Source organism: Zonotrichia leucophrys, chromosome 6, assembly GCF_028769735.1.
Source record: "Zonotrichia leucophrys gambelii isolate GWCS_2022_RI chromosome 6, RI_Zleu_2.0, whole genome shotgun sequence".
Taxonomy (NCBI): domain Eukaryota; kingdom Metazoa; phylum Chordata; class Aves; order Passeriformes; family Passerellidae; genus Zonotrichia; species Zonotrichia leucophrys.
In genome coordinates, this window is record NC_088176.1 from 20030263 (window position 1) to 20050770 (window position 20508).

Genomic DNA, 20508 nt, shown 5'->3' on the forward strand with positions numbered 1-20508 from the left:
AAATAAGCAGTCAGTCTCAAAATACTTTTTTGAAAGACAATTATTGTCCATCATGAGGAGAAACTTAAGTGCTGAGTAGTAATGAAACACATGAAGTCCTGAGTCAAAATTTGGCATGTCCTCCAATCTAAGTCTTTATTGCATAAACCTTGTTAATGAACTAGAATAAACAACTTAATTACGTTTGTTCACGTGTAAGAAAATTAATTAGACGTTTCCATCTAAGTGAAAAGTAAAGCTAAACAGAAAAGAAAGCTCAAACACAGACAGGTAAATAGAACTATTTTCATAGATTTATTTGAAAAATACTTACAAAAGCAAGTATGCTTGACACTAAAATAGTTAAACTTATTCTGTGTTTACATTGGTGTAGTTAAGCGTGCAGCATTAACAGTCTTTTCTGTTTGAAGCATCATTAGTTTGCTTTAAAGAAGTGGAGAAAATTGGGGTTTACTGTGAACAATGTCTTCCTGTCACTTCCTCTGCTGTGATCTCCGTATGAGATCGCAGAACATTGAAAACCGTGCTTGCTTTACTAACTACCACCTGCCAAGGGCAGATTTACTGGAACCTGGAAGGTGGATCAGTTTTTTTTTTCCCTAGGAAGGAACAGGAGAGGGGAAGGAGAAGAAAACAAAAGGATTGGTTTCTTTTTGTGAAGAATTTACCAAAGCTACATTTCATGAAAAAGAGTCCTTAAAAATGTCCTTTTGTTAGTTGCCATCTTCCTTCAAAATGTGTGCACACTTCTGAACTTACCCGTAAGCAAATTACCATTCCTATAGCACTTGTTTGCTAGGAGAGGCCAGGACTAAAACAGTTAAGATTCCCCATCCAGACAGCAGTTCAGTAGTGTCAGAAACGAAATACAGTGCAATTAGTTTCCACATACTGTATAGCTACATTTTAAGACAAAACTGGCACAGATAGTGTTTGAAAGACTTTCCTGTCTCCATGCAATCCACACTCTGGCAACAACCATAGTCCACAGAGTGGTGTACTGGGGCACATGGAGCGAATGGGAGCTCACCAGCCGTTCTTTTGCAAGGTGCCAGTAGCTGCTGCTGCTCGAGCCAGCATATTTCTGTGTGTCTCAGAAGCAGAAGCAAAAGTCCCATCCCTCACATGCACTGGCAGCATTCGTCTTCTGCCAGGCTGAGGGGTGTAGCTGCTCTCTCGCCAGTCTTCTTCTGGAGGCATGTCCACTCTCCTTGGGCCCGGGGCCTTAACACAAGAGGGGGGCACAGGGCAGCCTTGAGAAGCACCGGGATCCCAAGAAGGCTCACGTGGTATTCTTAAAGTGCTATAGTCTGTGCTGGCTGGTACTCTGCAACCCATGGCATGAGATTCATGCATGTGATGTTGTGAAGGCTGCTGGAGGAAGCCCTCTTGGAAACTCTTGCCTGGCTGGCCAGCATGTTTCCCCCAGAGCACTGTTCGCTTATCTGGTAACGTGGCTGTTTGTGCAGCAGGATAATTTGTGTTCAGCAAACGGCCAGAGACTCTCAATGCTCCACCTCCTAAATGCAAATTAACAAGAGGCTTTTGCCCCTGGGAGAGGGTGCCTTTGGGTACACAAGGGAGACTCCCATAGCTCAGTGCCACACCTGGGTAGTCTTCACCTTGGAAAGCTTCACCCCTGTCAGGCACAACCAGAAGTTTCTGGATGACGTTCTTCTGATCTCCTGAAATAAATTTTTAAAAAAAGGTTTGCTTAGTTACAATTTTTGTTTCATCCTCTCTGAACTATCAGCTGTGGCCAGCAGGTGACAGAAGAACAGTGAAATCACTAGTACATCCAGTTACTGACTAACATGCAATTCTGAATAAAAGCTAGCTGTACCTTTTCCAGCATTCATTTTCCTCACTGCATTTCCTCTTCTATCCTACTGCAGCTGCTGTCACAGATTTTTTTACTAGCCCCTTGTTTCATCATAGAGGAGCCCAACAAAGTATTCCAAGGCTGGCAGATCAAACTGGTTTTGATGCTGTCACAGGAAAATAATTCTCATGCAGGAAGTAGTTATTTCTACTGGCACATGTGTGATTCGTGGGAATGAGTAATTTGTGGAAGTACTCTTACACATGGAAACAAGGTGGTGGGTCTTACTACTACTTTAACATTAAAGAAAATAACTCAAAAATATTGATGTGACTTTGTATATAGCCATCATAATGTTTCCATTAGGGTTATTGGCTTTGGTTATGCACAGTTAGCACAGAACCACAAAAAAATTCTGAAGGACAGAGAAGAAGAAACGTGATTTGTCCTTCCAGATTGCTGGAGGAATTCAGGCAGATAATGAAACTCCATTATGAAAGACAAGAACTGAGGAGCTGTACTTCAGCAACATTTCTGATCACCAAGAAGGATGAAAAGTCCTGTGATTATTACCTGACAGTTTACGTGCCTTGCCCACCATGCTGGGCATCAGTACATCATGGGGTGGGTGCTGCACCTGGTTTGGGTTGTGCTGGGGATCAAAGGGAAATACAGGAGGATCATGGGGGAAAGGAAGGGAAGTGGAGCTGGAAGAACGGTGGCTGGTGTCCACTGGCATTTTCCTCGTATTTGGTGCTTCCTTTTGTAAAATGAGAAAGGAGAAGAACAGAACATAAAATGATGAGTAAACACAGAGTTGGGTTGAAACAAGCAAAGGTGGTGTTGATCCAAGGAAGAAAGGGATGAGTCACTGGAACAAAAACATGCATCTGTATGTGAAAAAGACAGACAAAAATTGCATCAATCCAGTAAGGCTCTTACTGAAGTGGTGGGCTACATAGGATCATTAGACTGGAATTGTAACAAAAAGAAAAAGCCAAAACAAACCACAAACCACTCCTGGGGGTTTGGCTGACAAACTGAATACACCAAACAAGTCAGGCCAGTCAGCATTGGAAATGGCATGCTACACAAGCCATCAAATACAGTATTGCTGATTCTTGTTTTCTATTTTCTACCAGGCTTTATTGAAAGCTCTGATTCCCGACTGTGTACAGATTTACCTGTCACAGCTGAAATATTTACCTGTGCTGTACCATTTGCCTCTATTAGGAGATATCTACCCCAAAAAGCAGGGATGGCTGAATGGCACAACAACAAACCATCACAGACTTGAGTGCAGTGACTTAATTGAAATAGACAACCATTCTACTGGCCACTTATGTTGTGGGGATAGAAACCTTACATAAAGGGCAGGTCTTGAACAGCTAGAGCTTTGTAATTGCTTCTGTCAGCACTTCCAGGTATGTCAGAGCCCTTAACTAAAGCATGCTGAGAAGCAAACTCTTCAAAGTTGACATATACTTAGTTTATGGTACAGAGCAGAGAGGTGCAATTGGAGCAACCTGTCTAACTGATTTTGTAACTGAGACTCTTCTATACCTGTTACACAGTTGGTTTCAAATAAAAGTTTGAGCAGAGTTTGCAAAAAATTCAGTCAAAGCCAAAACTTGACATTATATCTAGCTGTGTTGCTAAATAAACACTCTGTTACTGTTTTTCTGACACTTTAAAATTGCATCGAAGACTACTTAACAGAAAGGACAAAGGAAAGATCAATCCCCTAACTTTTAGTTATTTTCTGTATGTAACTGTCTGCACCAATTCTTGAATTGTCTCCCCTTTAATGCTGAATTTTACTCTCTAAAAATGCTACTTGCTTAAAAAACTCACATGAGAGCAGAAATGTTCCTATTGGTACTGGTGGGGGTTTTTTTTGGAAATTATAAGTGTATCAGAAGCTTTCTTAAAAATACTTTAAGTCAACTGAGAAAAATGTTTATACTGGCTGTTTCTGCATACTGACAAGTAATGTTAGCTGACATGCCTATCAGCTGCAGCAGTCACCACTCTGCAATGGTACCTGAAAAAGACAGCTTTGCTACTTATATAGAAGTTCATTCTTCCAAAGACAGAACAAAAAAGACAGGCTTTTATCATGGCTTATTATTGAGTTGTCTTCTGTCTTGTTTGTTGGCTACTAAATGAAGACATAGAAAACACCAACCCTACACACAGATGATAGCTCTTTGGAAAGCTGCACATCATTCTACTTACAAAACTGTGAGAAGAGACCAAGGTCTCTTCTCTGTTAGAGATAACTGTCCCGCTGAGACTGCGAGCAATGCGACGGAAATTCTCTGCACTGTAGATTTCCTCCTCTTCTGGTTCCCTGCTATGTTCTCTGGTAAATGTGACCTGCAGACAATATTCCCCATTTCAGACAAGGTTTTTCATAACATCAATTTTGTATAATAATTAGAGGCAACAGATGAATAGAAATATAATGGAGCATATTTCAATGATATTTAATGACCTTTTCTTTCCTAAAATCCTTCATTTGGGTACTACTTGGAAAACTTAAGATAAATGGTTCTGTTTGGATCTGCTGATTAAAAGTATTATTCCTTATTGTATTTCTTACCTTAGTAAATATGCACAGATTGATTTGTCTAAATGAGATACATTCTTTTATAAGTACCTAAAGCCAGGACAAAATGTCTTTAGTGGGATGAATCCACCTAAAGGACTGACTGCTGCTACAGGCATCACTGCCCCTGAAGAGATAATCATGGCTGCAGCTGACAGTTGTCTTATGATAAAACACTACAGTCTTCTCATAACCAAAAAAAACCCACCTAGGATTATTTGATGAATGCTGGAAACTTGTTAATCCTATGCTAGCAAGGAAAATGTTTATTCCATCCTTCCTTTCTTTTGTTCTGTAAAGGAACAGACTTTGGGCTTCCTTTAACAAGTACACAGATATTACAGGAAATGTCATTTCCCCTTCAAAATACTTCCATGTCTTCATGTACAGGCAGTGACATGTAACTGTCAGTTATTTAAACAGTTTCTTCCCAGGAAAAAATGAGAAAGAATGTTCTCCCACTCTGAGGTGACTAACTACCAACTGTAGCAAATACCAAATTATCACCCGCTTTAAAAATATGTAGTGACACAGTAAAAAAAAAAAAGTGCCTGTGCCCCTGCAAGTGGTAAAATTAAGAAGCAGTTATCATCAGCTGTGATGCAAGGTAATTCATGTCACCAAGCTGAAAGAGACTAGATCTTAGTGTTTTCAGGAGTGTCTTCCTCCAAGCCAGAATTTAGATCATTTGACTGCATGCAGCGCATGCAGCATGAGTCACTCATATTTTAGCTGGTTAATCCTGAGCTAGACTGCACTTTAAAATTCTTTCTAACATTAATAAAAATGACCCCAGTATCTTTTCCATAATGTACTTCACTTATCCTACTGTAAATTCTTTCTTGCACAGGGAGAGCCCTTCCCCCTCTAGTACATCTTAAGTACCAAAATATCACCTTGGAGACAGAAGAGACACTGGATCCACACAGACTGCGCTCGATCTCCGCCGTTGGGGTTTTGGACAGCCCCATGCCAGCTGCAGCAGGCAGCTTCCTCACACCCGGGCTCACAGGCACTGGCAAGGAAAACACTGATTAAATTCAACACCTGATTGCATGTTATGGCACATTTCTCCAGCAAAGACAGAGGGACTATACACACAGAACAAGAAGTCACAGATCCTTGGGAACATGAATACATCAGCTAACACCCAACATTTCAAGGGGAGACAGTCTATCAGGATACTATGCCTACTTCCCTGGCCCTCCTGCAGGCTTCAGGGGAGCAGTTAATTGAACTATTTAAGATTTAAATGATTTAACTGCACATCAACACTTGCCTGGCACAGAGGTGAGATTGCTTAAAGGGCCCAAAAAGACAGAAGATCAGCTACCAGAAGGACTGTTACCTAAAGTTATTTGGGATAAAAAAGTCAGCCTCAGGTTCCCTCCCCACATATTCACCTGCTCCTTCCCATTCAACGCTACCATTTCTCAGCCATTTGCTGGGCTGGTTAAATACTTAAAGGTGTTATTTTTAACTAGGATTGCTACAATTCACTTCAGTGCAATCCCCATCAACCACTTACAATCCTAAAATTCCTCATGGAACAGACAGATCAATGGCCTAATTTAAACTGGTCACAGGGAATAAGTTCCTCTAAAAAGAAAGGAAGGTGATATGCTGATAACAACACCTTTCCTGCATTGAGGTGGTTGCATTTGGCTTGGCTTTAACTGTGCTGTAAAGCCCCTCTAATGAAACAGACATTTCACCAAGATTCTGAATGCAAAGGTCTAACAAAACCAGTGGATATGGGTCAAAGTCTCAACAGCATTTGAAAATTTATATGTAATCCAAGTCAAGAGAAAGAAAGAGCAGTCCTAGACCTAGGACTAGGTCTAAATAAAAAATAAAAAAAATCAGGCGATTTTCATCCAGTTCATCACAGTAGATGCACTGGTTCAAACTTCTCAGTTTTACACAGAATTTGCAGAACTTAGAAAAACAACTGAAAGTTACAGCAACCAGATGATCTCAAATACAAACTTCACTTTAGAAGAATATCCCTATCTCATATCAAATATGTGGTGGGAAAATAGGCAAGAAAAGTCAGCATAAGAAATGGGTCATTTGATGACAGAACTCTGAAACTCCAGCTACCACTAAAGCAACTGGGCTTTATGCTGGTAGATTTCCAGAAAGAACTTCCAAAATCAGCTAAGTAGGAATTTATAAGACCTTCTGATTCAAGCCCATGCATAACAGGATCTGCTAAGTTGGGAAGTCAGATCCTGCCTAACTCTGAAAGTAAACCAACAGGACAACAAATGGTAAATGGCCACATTTTGATGTCTTAAGTGGTCTGTGAGCAGACTGCAAGACACAAGAGTTCTAGAGAAAACTCAGGCTGTTCAACAAAAATCTGCTCAAGACTTTACTGCAGTACTCGCTCTGGTCACAGCCAGGTCTGACATTGTCAGGAATGATGGGGGCTCCACTGCCACGGCTGCAGGGCAGGGGAGAACCTGTCCTGTGTATGTATTCATTGCAATATACATCATATGTGTACAGCTATATCTGTGTCACCTTGGTACGCATCCAATTTCAGGCTGCCTTGCATTTAACCAGAAAATTCATTTAATGCTATGACACAGATTATAAAGAAATTTGCTTCACTTGTGAAGCAGAGAAACAAGGTTGCCCTATCTCAGGCAGGAGATTAGATCAGTTTAAGTGGAACCAGATTGCTGTCATCAGGCTCTAATTGAATGTCTCCAGCAACAGCTGGATGTCCTCACTGATGGAATCTCTTCGTTTCCTTTCGTCATCTACTAATCCACAAGGTCTCACAGATCCTCATGTACCCTCAGTGCTGCTTTCACAAGTAACTTTGCAGAACTTAAAGCAGGCAGTCCTTAGCAAAACACAGGTTCAACTCTCAAATCTTGATAAACTTTTAAAAGTTATTTCCCTCAACCAGATACAGACCAAATTCTCAATTACAACACAGTCAGTTAGAATTCACCAATGTGGAGAACATTAGCATCAGGGACAGAAACAGTTTAATAAATTCCAGAGGGGGTGCAGGACTTTTAAACAGCAAAAATCATTCGCCTGACACAAGCAGCTAGCTCTCTACTTGAAAACAGGATCAATTATTTCTGTTTTACTCTTAACAGATGTTTGCCATGATCAACAGCTACTCTGCAGCCACCCCAGGCAGTGCTATGACACTGCTTTCTCTAGTTAGCTGGAAAGTTTCCAGAGTCTACAACCTGAATTTTTCTGCATCTGTGCACAAATTAATACCCGTTTAACTAAATCGACTGGAAAACGCATCTTCACCTACACTGGAGTACACAGGCAGGTCAACCAAGAAAAACAACTGCAGCATTCTTACCTGATTGGTCAAATGGATACCTAGCACTGTCCTGTCTTCCCAAGAAAGGCCTAGTGGCCTGAGATGCCTGCAGACTAGTCTGATAGAGGGATTCCAGTTCTGAGAGCTCCTGTTCTGTGTCTTGATTCCACTGTGGATGCAGGTGTACTGGGATCCTGCTCAAGTCATCTCCAACAGCTCTCTGATCAGAAAGGAGTGGACTCCTCCCAGGTACAGGAAGCCATTCAGTATTCTTATTAGCCTTCTGAGAACTGTAACACCTAGAAACATTATTCACCCAACGGTCCACAGGCATAGAGGCAACCATGCTACTAGCAGCTCCATCATCCACCTCTTTCATTCCTCCATCATGACAGTGCCTTTCCATGTAGGGCACAGGGTCTGCCATATTCTGTCCACCTCTTCTACACAGTTCTTCACTGTGAGAACAAAAACTCACAGAAGCAACATGTTGGGCACTAAAACCCTTCAAAGAAACTACCCCGTCCCTAATATCCACAGTTGAGTGTAATTTTTCAGAAGACTGGGTTTTATTTTCTTGGTTTTGATGGATTAGCTGTCTGTAACCGGAAGATGAATGGTTGATGAAAGATTTTTGTGTGAACTTTGGAGACTTCTCATCCTGACACACTGCAGTAATCCAGTCTTTTTCACGAGTACCTTTTCTCTGGGAGACTGCATGCATTTTCTGAAACTGCTCTGCCAAGGAGCGAACGTGTCCCTTTGTACTAAAAGCCTCAGATTTAGAACCATCTGCTGTGCCATATTCACCCTGTGAGGGAAATAAAATCTCCTGGCTGTTTGCTGTGCAGTACTTATTTTTCTGCAAAGGATCCGAGGAGCACTGCTGTGTAGGGGATGAAGTTGCAGGGGTCATTGCATGATAGGCCCCTAAAAGATCAATGCTGGGCCGCACTGGAGAGCTTGCAAGTTTGGAACAAGGACTGTGCTGGCTGTCCTTTTCAGGAGATGCTGCTTGTGGTGGATGTGGACAGGGAAACAATGTAGGCAAAGACCCAGAGTTTACTGTGTTAGCCTTGGATTGGTACTGAGGTGTGAGAACAGGCGTTATGTTACGAACCTCTTCTAACGCGCTGCTACTGCAGCAATCCCTATAGTCTTTTAGCCCTGTGGCTGTCGTGTCAGCAAATTCCCCACTCTTGTGGGCTTCATTCTCAGTTCTTGCAGACCTCTCTGCCAACCCTTGCCTATAAGGAAAAGAGGGAACTTGGTCATGAAAATCAGCAGAAGCAGACTGGAAGTTTGGAGAGATCCTGTTGGATGGATTGCTTTCAGAAGGGGGCAAGGAGGAAGACTCTGGATATAATGATGAGTGCAATTCATGGCAGGAAGCAGGTGGGTGGAAGAAAGAACTGGACCCAAATTCCACTTCTTTGTTGGGTTCCAGTGGTACCTCCTGGCTCAGCAGTACTTGGAGCGGGCCAGTCTGTTCACTAAAACACACAGAAGAGTAAATGATTAGCAGCAGTCATTGCTTATGTTTATCTCCAGGGTACAGACCCTGCACTAGCTGACATACAGCTCAACACACTCTCCTCAATCTATTCTGATGAAGATTTTGCATTAATTTACTAGACACATTTGTGCTAGTCCTTTGCTTCTAACTTTGTTTTCCTACTTTAACAGTCTAACTGAATCAATTTCATGTTTTTAAGAGTATTTTGCTACTATTAGGCTTTATATGAAGTATTCTTGCACAGCACCAGAGGCATTTCAACCAGTACACTGAGTACGTGAGAAGGGATAACTGTAAGAAGAGTAGGAACAGCATTTATATAAAATAAAATAACTGTTTTCAACAGTAACATCTTAGATAGCTTTTAAAATACTTTGGGCATGTTTGTGATCTGAACATGAACCGACAGTATTTCTGTAAGATTCCCTCTCTCATTCTTCATGAAGAATGACTTGAAAAGTGGAAGAACAGGTTGGAATTTTTTTCATATCATTTTTATAGTCTAATTCTTTGAGATATTGATCTAAAACATTAAATAAAGTTCAAGTTAAATGCATAACTATTACTCTGCAATAATTTGTACCCTAAGCATACTTCTAGAAAATAATGTCAATTCTTTTAAGTACCAAAACAAGACAGTTATATTCTTGAGTGGCATTTTTCTGCATTTAGTTAGCATTTTAATATACAGACAGAACAAACAGTAGTACGTCCACAGCCCATGAGAAAATGATAGGCTACATCAGCTCCAGCAGAAAACTTAAGGCAACTGTAAAATTACTGCTTTGTTTCCTCCTTGAGATGCATGGAATGAAAGTTATCATGAAGACCTAGTTGACGCGTGTAGCAATAGAATACTATTTGTGAGGAATTAAAAACTTTGTACTGTCTACAATGTTACTTATATCAAAGCTGGAGTACAGAACTCTGGCTACGAACAGGGTTTCTTTCTCTTTGACTGAAATATTAACATTCAGTTGGATATAACACTTTGCAAAAGTAACGCTCTTTTCACAGAGCAGCCATGAGAGAGTTTAGCATTAGCAAAACTAGTTAAAGTGCTTTTCATTTTCTTAGAATATGCCACATGCCTAATTTGAGCTCTGCATTTCTCCTGTAAGAGAGAATATAATGGACTCCTGATTGACAACAAGATCAGCTTTCATTACATGTAATTCAGGTACTGCAGGAAAAGAAAAGAATGTTAAGAACTATAGCCTTGCAGGTGCGCAAATTAACTGGGTTTGGATATAGCTGTACCCGGCATTTTACAGAAAGGAACAGAAAAATGATTCTCATCTGAGATTTTACCTAAGCTTCTGGTAATACAACATGTTAGGAAGGGGAGAGGGGAAAAAAAGTAACAGTTCAAGAAATAGCCTGGAAATTGGATAGAGATGGTCTAGTGCTAGGAGGGAATGGCATGGGAAGAAAGAAGGATTAAGCTGCATGCTAAAGACAGTAGGAAGAAGGGATCAGTTATAGCAGAGAGTTAATTATGCTGTAGTTAAAGTCAGTATGGAAGAAAGAATCATGAAGAGACACTGAGGAGGGCTGGTAAGCCAGGCTACAGGATGCTGAGAAGCACAGAAAGAAAATGAAGAATGATGGAGTAGTCAAGGTGACAGGATCAGGATCTGGATTCAAGAGTTGTACCAGTGCACCACGAGAGAAGTGGACTAGAAAGATCAGTGTACTCAACAGTTTTCAAACTACAGAGCACTAAGCATACTGGCTAATATTCCCAACATAAAAGCAACTACAGCAAAATTTTGACTGCAGTACAGTCTTTTACTGACTGAGTCCTGAAATTGCTCCTGATTATAAACAGTCCCATTTTATCCTAACGTATCCCCACTTTTTTTAGCCAGATTATTGTCTATTGTATTTTTTCCCTTGGTGCATGAGACATCAATGCTGCCAGGCACTGACTGCTACAATTCTGTGTCACAGATCACATTCTGAACACATGCACATTGGACTGTTCTATAACGACTGGGAGAAAGGGTGGTGGGGAGGGGAAAAATGGGGTAGTTGACTGTTTTACAATAGGATTGAACCTAGAGAAGAGAAGAGTAGGTGTAACACAGTAGGACTTGGACCATCCAGGGAATAGACATAGTTTGCTATTTCTTTCCAGACTGCACTGCTCACAGAGGCAGCCCGGGTGGTGCCCAGGCGAGGTACTGGCACTACCTGGTAGACTGGGCCATGGTGCCGCCCTGGGGTGGGTGGCAGGCCGGCGGAGGCAGCGGCTGCGGTGGCTGTTGGTGCTGCATGCGATCCTGGAGGCTCCGGGCTTTTCGGATACTGATTTGCAGCTTCTTATCGACTAGGGCTCTGCTGTGAGTGCTAGCGCTGGCATCATGCATGGCAAGTCTTAGTTTAGCTAAAATGCAAAAGAAAACATAGCAGAAAACAAACAGAAAAAAGGAATAAAATTGAAAAAGAAAAAAAAAAGAAAAAAGATGCAGCAGGAACAAAAAACATGGACCATGCAAATACTGCCACAAAAGAATTCACAAGGATGCTACTGTTTCATTAATGCACATTCAGCTTAGCCAGGTGTACAAACACATTAATTGAAACTAAACCAAAATAAAATAAAAATATCGTTGTTTTAGCCCAATTTCTCATCCCTTCACACAGGCTCTTTCCAGCTCTACTACAATGATGCTTCAATCTGTCATGTACTCTTCTCCTGCATCCTCCACACCTGGGACTCCCTTTGTGCGCAGGAATACCCAGCTGGGATTTGAGATTCCTTGCTGGAAAGAAAGCTAATAGAGCTGTCACTACAACTGTATGCTGCACCCTTTATTCTGCAGTCCATAAAAGCCAATTTCTAAATGAAAACAGCACAGGAGCTACTCACCCTGTCTGCAGCCATTCTACACAGACAGAGGGGAGCATGGGGTGAGACAGCCAGCCAGTCATAATGGAAAAACACCAAAATTAAAATGAAATCACATAGCACACATTCTCAAAGGTCACAATGCATTTAAGCATTTCAATGTCCTAATGCTTTTTTCTTCATGAAAGTTAAAGTACAGCATAGTTCACTTCTGCTAATCCAGAAGAGTCTAGAGTGGGCTACCATTTTCTTCCTATGCTACACCCTCCATGAAAAACAGGGCAGCTTAACGGCCTTTGCAGTTCGGCCTGACAATGGAGAGAAAAATTGTGAGGATTGAGTGGGAAGGGGAACCACCTAGCAGGTGCTTGCTGAAACATAACAGCACCAAAAAGGGCACATCAGCACCCCAGTGCTGTTACAGCCTTAGCACTGGAGAGAACAACAAAATGAATGTAAACATGAAAAAAACAGAGATGAAGAGGAATAGGACTAAAACGTACAAATGAAAATGCTTATAAAAATGAAAAATTCTCTCCACCTGCATGTTCCTAAAGAGCAGCTGGACCCCCTATCACAACCTGACCACTTACTGTGATGCGGTGTTTCAGCCTCTATTGTGTATTAGTAACTGTCAAAGCGCAGTAGCTCAGGTGGTTACGGTTACTTACATATAGCTTCGTTACAGAGAGCCAAAGCTGCAGCACAATCCCCCTTCTGCTCCTGATTCAGCGACTCTTCAAAGATTGAGTCTGCCTCCTGCATCGACTTCTCAAAGCCATCACTCCTCCCTGCAAATGGGCAGCACCCTTCATTTTGGTTTCATTATTGCAGAACCCTCACTTACCCTCATCCCATTTGTGATCACCAAATCCTTCCACACGCGGATTCTTGTAGAGGCTGTGCATATTCCAGACTGCACCACCTAACCCTCTCTAAGCAGAGGTACATCTTGAGCACCCTCATATGCTTGACATCCATACAGCAAAACAACATGAAAGGGATTTTTCCGTCAAGTTTTCTTTAGCTGAGAGAGTTGTACCAGCTTATTCTACTATTTTCAACACTTTAAGTCAGTATAAAAGATGGTACAGACATAAAACAGAGTCAGTTCAAATGACTTCTGTCAAGAAGGAATTAAACTAAATTTAGAACCAAATCTAAACCAAAATGTATCAGTAAAAGAAATACAGCAGATTAGGGTTTTTTCATTGTATCTTAAGTTTCCTGACAAAATCCATCTGCCTCTTCTTCATCAAAATGGAAACAAACTGAAACAATCAACATGTCTGGGAAAGAAAATTCAGGAGTTGAGTGTGAACATAAATGCCTGCATGAAATACTTCCATAAATGAGTTTAGTGCATACACCTTAATTGCTGTAAGTCAGAATATAAAAACCCAACAGTCTTGCAACTTGAAAAACAAGGTGGTGGAAGCTGAGAAGAAGGGGACAACTGTCAAGAATTCCTTTTGTAACAATTTGGAAAACAGTGCTGGAGAAGGATAAATAATTTTGGACACAAAAAGAAACTGTGTCCTGGCATCATAATATCCATTTCTGAGAGGAAGAAATGCCCAAACTATTTTGTGTCACCTATTAGGCATTATGCAAATTATACACTAAAATGTAAACATTCAAATTAGGCAGGGAAAATAGAAAATAAAACTTGACTTTTACTCTGTTCGGGGTGGGTCTTTTTAATGGAACGTCTCTGTCATTGTGGCAGAGAATGTGAGAACCTTGATCAGCCAACAATAAATTTCCTTCTCTCAATCTGCATAACACATGCTGTGGCCTGACCTGCTCCCTAACATCGCTGTGCACAGATCTAAATACAAACTCTTTTACCATAAACCCCAAAGAATCTGCATTAAAAGCTAGTACTGGAGAGAGAAGTGAGTTGTTAGAGCAGTAAGTTAATCAAGCAGCACCTTCAGTTTCAAAATCAAGGCAACTGAGGCTTGTAATCAAGGGCAGAACACTAAAGTTAGCTTTCTTTGCATGAATTTAGCAGTTTACTTGAGGGGAAAATGAGTCACAAGTGTTCTGGAGTTCTGCATACAAGCAAGCCTTCCAGGCAGTCCAGCAGTCTGTGCAGCTATTATATCTCTGACTGGGGTGGGGAAAGGCTGAAAAGGAATAAACAAAGGCCTCCCTAGATCTCAAGTCAATGCATCTGGACTCCTCAAACATTCCACTAAATTCTTTTTTTGATTAAGCATTAGTCTAATTTACTTTCTTTTCAACAAAGAAAAGCTAAGTAATATTTGCTTTCATCAACTAATAGAATAGATCAAAAAGAGGGGTAAAGTACTGGAGAATATGCTGTTTTCTTTCATGCAGGAGAAGCAGAGAAGACAACATGCTCAGCAACAGAGGTTTACTTTTCAGTTTTTAAACCACTGGCATTTATATTACAAAAAAACCCCACTATATTAATAGAAAAATATATTTATCTACTCTGGTACATCAGAATTTTTGACCTGGTTACCAGCAGACCATAGCAGGACTGTAAAGTATAACTGATGGTCAGTAAAAATTATACACACATTCCCAGTCAGACATTCTCATGGAGATCATATTGTTCAGCTGTCACTGGCACAGTGTCATTCTGCCTGCTGAGCAGTTGGCATGGCTGTAGGTTGCAAAGCACAGGTGGGATCGTGTCCAAAACTGGCACTGCTGTGGGCTGCCCCTCTCCTTCCTCTCCTTGAGCAGCAAACCAGCAACCTCAACTCCCTTCTACATCAGGTTGGAGGAAGCAGCACAGGGATGCCAGGAGGCCTGGCAGCACAGGTTACCACAGCAGGACTGCCCTGATCATATACATTAGTTAGACCAGAGCCCAGGTGCTCACTCTTCTTGGCCCTGCTCACCCTCCAACAACCCCCAGCTAAGTGTTCCAGCAGGTTTCAAGGTTCACTCTTGACTGGGTCAGTGCACTTTATCCCACATTTCTCCTGAAGCCCCTTACTGGCAGATGGAGATTCAGGGCTAAAACAAAGTATTACATGTGAATCCTGTCATGTTCCCTCTGTTCCAGCTGCATCCTTCCAATTAAACCTGTTTTGCTGCCATCTCCTCCCAGAAAGATGAGGAGTCATGGAAAAGACAATCAAACTTCGTATTTGGTTTTTGATTTTTTAAAAATTCTTTTTCTCTAGAAAAGACAGGCAACTAAACCCAGCTCAGATTTTCAATTAGATCCAGCCAGAGTACTTGTCCCAACACCTGTGCCATGGGCCCACAGCCAGGCAGGGAGAAACACTGCAAAGCACAAGGGCAGAACAAGCAGAATAGCTCAGGGCTGCAAAGGTACTAAAATCAAGCAGAAGCAGAATGATGGTTTATATTAACCACCTCTGCTGCACATGAAGCTGAGGTGCCTGAAAGGTAAAAACAGCCCTGCCCATTCCAAGATGCTGGTTAAAGGCTTACAGCTAAATCAAGGTATCAATACTATCAACAGTGTGTATCACTAAAAAATTGGAAAAATGCAGATATACTAAGAATATCTCTACATTATTTTGCTTTTTCATTTAAGAAGAAATTTGGTCAAAATACTAAACAGTTTTTTTACTCTCTACAGGTTTGAAATGGACAGTATTTTACTTCCTGAAGGCATATGTCTGTAATGGGGGGTGGATGTGGCTATAGACACACACACAGACAAATCAGGAAACGACATTCAAAGGTTAAAAAAACTTCAGCACTACCATCTTGCAAAATATACTGCATTCAAAGGTTACCCTGATTCTGCAGTTCATCTAGATCCATAAACCTGCTGGGACGGGGATTAAAGCCCATTGCTGCCTCCATTTCCTTTTCTCTTTTTCTGCGTAGCTCTTGCTCATGTGCTCTCCTTGCCACCTCTTCTTGCAATTCATCCAGCTCACTCTTTAAAGGAACAAAGATGTCTCCACCTTCAAAACAAACAAGCAACGTTTTTGATAGCTACATCTCTTAAAGTATCCCTTGAAAGACAAGGCGATATTATTGGAGAATAAAATTAATATTAGGTAATAAGAGTCTGAGACCACAGAATTGCAGAACATAAATTTTGTTTAGTTTTATTTATAAAAATACAGCAGTTCTTCAAGCTCCCCTGCAGCACAGCCTATGGATTCACTGACTCACACAAACAGCATATAGAACAGAAAGAACCATTGGAAGAAATGACCCTAAGCTGATGATGAAATCTTGAGGCTTCTTGCTGCGTTTATAACTTGTAAATAAAGCTATGTCAAATTAGCCAGATCACTAGCTCGTGGAAGTTAAATGGATTCCAATGAGATGTTTTTCATCTAACTGCATGAAGTGGATGAAAACGGGAGGAAAATAAAGCACCTCAATATCCTACACAACAGAAATCCATCAGTTCTCATTCCCACTCCAACTATTACTGGTATTCACAAAGTGTCTCCCCTGCTGCCTTTCCCTTCCCTCTCTGGAAAAAAGTATTTCCTTAGAATGATATATAAGCAGAAAAGCTTAGCCTCAGCCCAAACAGCTTGTAAAAGAACATTCACAGTTTTAACAGTTTTGAATTTTGTATAGAATTACAAGCTGGTTTTCAGAACTCTACTAAGTTATGAGCTATGCTTGGTAAGGTTTTTTTGATGGCAGAATATTGAATTATAAGAAAGAATAGGAAAAAAGAGTTTTATTTTATCATTTAAGTCAATACACAAAAAGACATGCCAGAGCAACATGATCAAAGGAATATTCCAACAAGTTTTTCGCAATCCCCTTTGGTAAATCTTAGAATTATTTCTTATAAAACTGTTATGTTCTTCAAAGTTGCTTCTCCCTTTCCCTATACTTTCCCTGTGAACATAAACATCCAGAAAGCAAAGAACAGCTCAATACATTTTACCTTCCATAACCACCCCTACAAAGTGTACCTTACCATTTCCCATGGTGTGTGGGCTGTTTGTCCAGCTCCCAATTGATGAAGCTGAATCCATTTCCAAGATGCTGCTGCTGTGAGACTTTGGGATGTTACGCCATGCAGGAACAAAGGCACTTCCTCTCTTCATATGAACATCCCTCCAAGAAGAGAGTAATTATAGTTTACCATTTGACTAATTTCTCCAGGAGAAATTGTATCTACCTTTTTTGTAACCACACAAATACATACTTGCATTTTAATCTCATTTTTAAAGAAGTCCACCATAAGAAAATCTTGGAAGAAACAGGGGAAGAGAACGTTAACAAGGAAGACAGTAATTCTATTCCCCTCCGTAAGATGATGCATTTCATATTAAACTGTGGTCCAGGAGTTGTTCAGAACAGATTCTTACATATTGTTTATTGGCCATAAACAGTGCCAATTTGTGATTACCTAAAGCTTACTAAGTCAAGGAAAGAAACACATTGTGCTGTCTATTTTTACATACAAATATTACAAGTATGTCAGAAAACAAAGATTTCTATACAAGGCTACTGATTTCTGATTTTGTACAAGGTGTCTATGAATCAATGGTCTAATGCAAACAAAAAGCACTATGAGTTACTCAAAGTACAAGTTTTTAAATCGTAGACTAAAGGCACAGCTATTTCAGATGCATCATTTTAGGCTGTATTTCTCGCTCACTCAATCCCCGTTTTTTTCTCTGCTCACCAGCAGGAAGTTATCAATATACTGAGAAGAATAGGCTCCCATTTCCCTACTATTTCTCCCCTGTTCCAATACAGCTATATTTAAAACTAGGACCACTGTTTTGCAAAATGTTCTACACCATTATGTAACGACAAAAACAATCAAGACTTCAATCATTCCAAACAAGAATTTTGTTGAAATGTACCTGTGAGTATTTGAACTTTCAGACAAGGGCATGTCCAGACTAACTGGGCTGTTGCTGTTGCGCTCACTGCTTTCATAGCCAGACTCCATCCTCTGTATTAGGTGAGGATGTTGATCCACCATGTGGTGCTGGGTGCCCCGGCCCAGCACACCACGCTTGTATCTCACATTTGACTGGCTTGACCTTGTTTCGTGAACAGCATGCTCCTTCACCTCATTCTCAGTAAGTTCTTTACCTGTTGAGATAACACAGCTTGGTAGAAGACATAAGCTTCAATACCAGCAAAACATCCATACATGTTAGCTTCTCAAATATGTTTAAATCACCATCCTTAGTTTTGTGTAAACCCTGCAATATTAAACAAGAAAAACGCAATACTTTTACAGCTTTCCTAGCAATTTTAAGCAATAACCTGTTCACAAATTTATCTTTGAGTCTTTCTTCAGTATAACTTAGCATATTTCCCCTGAGGTAACAATTATGTCTGGAATGAAAATCCTTTCTTCCCCAAAATAATTTTTATTTGTACAAGATAATTTTACAGTATATCTAATTGCATTTCCAATACTCTGTCATACCTACTTTAGATGCTCTCATTTTTTACACTGTTTATTTTACTATTTATGATTTGTTGTGGCTTATACAGAGGACAGGAAAACTTGGGGTTTTTTTTAATTCTCCCTTATACATTTCACAGTCTTTCCACTTAATTCTTGTTTGCGTCCCTTCCTTCCCTGGCAGTGTGTTCTCTTCCCCTTCCCTTTACATATCTCTTTATGCTTCCCAATTATTTTCAATTGTCAAAACCAGCAAAGTCTCCATGTACAAGCTGCATAGCTATAAAATCTTTCCAGATAAATCATCACTGGCTTCCACGCTCTTATCTTCACAACAAGACCTCTGCACTGATACACAAGGTACTTTCTGCACCATACTCTGAGCCATCAAGTAAAAATACCATGATGAGCCAGAGGAAAAACCAGAGCAATACAAAAGCTTGCTCCAAAGGACAAACTTGGCACACTCAGTAATACAGCTTGTGTCCATTCAAGCAGGGTAGATGGTATAGTCTCCCTTAATTTTCCCTTAGACAGGAAACGCAGGACACAGAAATCAAACAGAACTACCACACATGCAATATGAATACCCACACAGGATTCAGTCTTCACAGACATGACTCACCACTGACCTGAATTCCATGCTCAAAATTTCACTTCCCACACATTCTGAAGTAAATCTTCTCAAACTCTTACCTGCTTCTTCAGAGAAAGGGCTAAGCTGAGTGTAGCCACAATGCTTCCTCTTGTCTTTACTGAAGATGCTGTCTATATTCAGAGACTCTCTTTTGGGTCTCCACGTTGGCCGGTACCTGCTAGATGAACTGGACTTAGATTCACTACTGGTACTCTCCGCTTCCCAGTCGCGGGTGTGCGCAGAAAGGCTTTTTGAGGGTCGTGTTTCTGCCTGATCCACGGTGTTCCCTCCGCGAGGGGAATTCTGCATGGTTTGGGAAATCTGCTGTGGTCTGCTGTGGATCATATTGCTCACTGTCTCTTTAAATTCCCTCAGCCTGCTGGTGCTGCTGGATGGTTTGGGGGCAGTTCTGGGGGCTTGTTTCTCCTTCAAGGTTTCCCCTGCAGTTTGTAGAGACAGCAAAAGCCACAAAAATAACTTCAATTAAGCTAGCAGCCCTACTTGCAGCATCTTCATGCAGACTTTGAGAAGTACAATCCAAAACAACAAAATTGTAATACAAAATCCAACACTCCCTAAACAAACATCCAACCAAAACAGACCTAAATATCAAAAGCAAAGAGAGGACTAAATAATGACAAAGATGGAAGAAACAATGAGGGAAATGCACTTACACACTGAGAACATTAAAAACATTCAGAAAGATACTGATACTTAAAATAAAGTAACATCTCTTGCCTTCACTGTGGTATCCTGATGACTGAGCCTCATCTCCTTTCCGCCTAGACCGGCTAGAACTCCTCTTGCGGTCTGCCAGCGAGCCCTTCTTTGAAACATGCCTCTGATTGCACTCACTGTCAGTCAGGTGGCCTGGAAGAAGGAAGAACACAGCGGAGATGACAAGAGCCTTCAGATCAAGTGTTCACTGTGCTAAGAGCAGCAGGACTCTTGCTCCTTAGGAACCACAGACACTCCAGCACTAACTGGCAAGTTTAGGTTTTTGTATCTGTAAGTTTTTGGTTTGTCTTGGAGAGGACGTTCCATTTTTAAAGTCATAAAACAACAATACAACCCCTCCAACGATTCTGGTTAATGACAGCTTATCCAAGTGCCAAGGAAAATGTTGACTCTGCTTTGTCTTCTAACAGTCTAAGGACACCACTTTTTTGCTGTCAGTTTTAATGACTATGAACATGAAACTCCTGAGGACAGCTTGCCAGACATTACTCTGTTGAACAAAGACTCAAACACAAGAACAAATTACCATCTAATAATAAATGACTGCACATCACCAGCTGCTCTGCACTAACTATTCATCTCTTTGCCTGTAGCAAACACTAAGTAATCTGAGTTAGCCTAGTCTACAGTGAAGAAGCCTCACTTGGCTCTCAAGGGCC

General features: G+C 40.9%; 1 protein-coding gene across 11 annotated transcripts in view; it reads right to left on the reverse strand.

Annotated features, from left to right (window-relative positions):
- Nucleotides 1–275: 275 nt before the first annotated feature.
- USP54 (ubiquitin specific peptidase 54) overlaps nucleotides 276–20508 on the reverse strand; it is a 91658-nt gene continuing 71425 nt past the window's right edge. For 6 of the 11 annotated variants that reach the window (XM_064717361.1, XM_064717365.1, XM_064717360.1 and 3 more), the window contains 12 exons: nucleotides 19850–19981; nucleotides 19171–19551; nucleotides 17918–18152; nucleotides 17020–17159; nucleotides 15860–16033; nucleotides 12779–12898; nucleotides 11450–11642; nucleotides 7777–9230; nucleotides 5330–5448; nucleotides 4061–4201; nucleotides 2396–2582; nucleotides 276–1685 (listed from right to left, as the gene is read on the reverse strand). In XM_064717361.1, the coding sequence (XP_064573431.1) occupies nucleotides 1027–1685; nucleotides 2396–2582; nucleotides 4061–4201; nucleotides 5330–5448; nucleotides 7777–9230; nucleotides 11450–11642; nucleotides 12779–12898; nucleotides 15860–16033; nucleotides 17020–17159; nucleotides 17918–18152; nucleotides 19171–19551; nucleotides 19850–19981 (3935 nt within the window). In that variant the 3' untranslated portion in view covers nucleotides 276–1026. Of the gene's footprint in view, nucleotides 1686–2395; nucleotides 2583–4060; nucleotides 4202–5329; nucleotides 5449–7776; nucleotides 9231–11449; nucleotides 11643–12778; nucleotides 12899–15859; nucleotides 16034–17019; nucleotides 17160–17917; nucleotides 18153–19170; nucleotides 19552–19849; nucleotides 19982–20508 lie in introns of those variants that run through there. The other 5 variants (XM_064717368.1, XM_064717366.1, XM_064717369.1 and 2 more) reach the window with 5 other exon arrangements.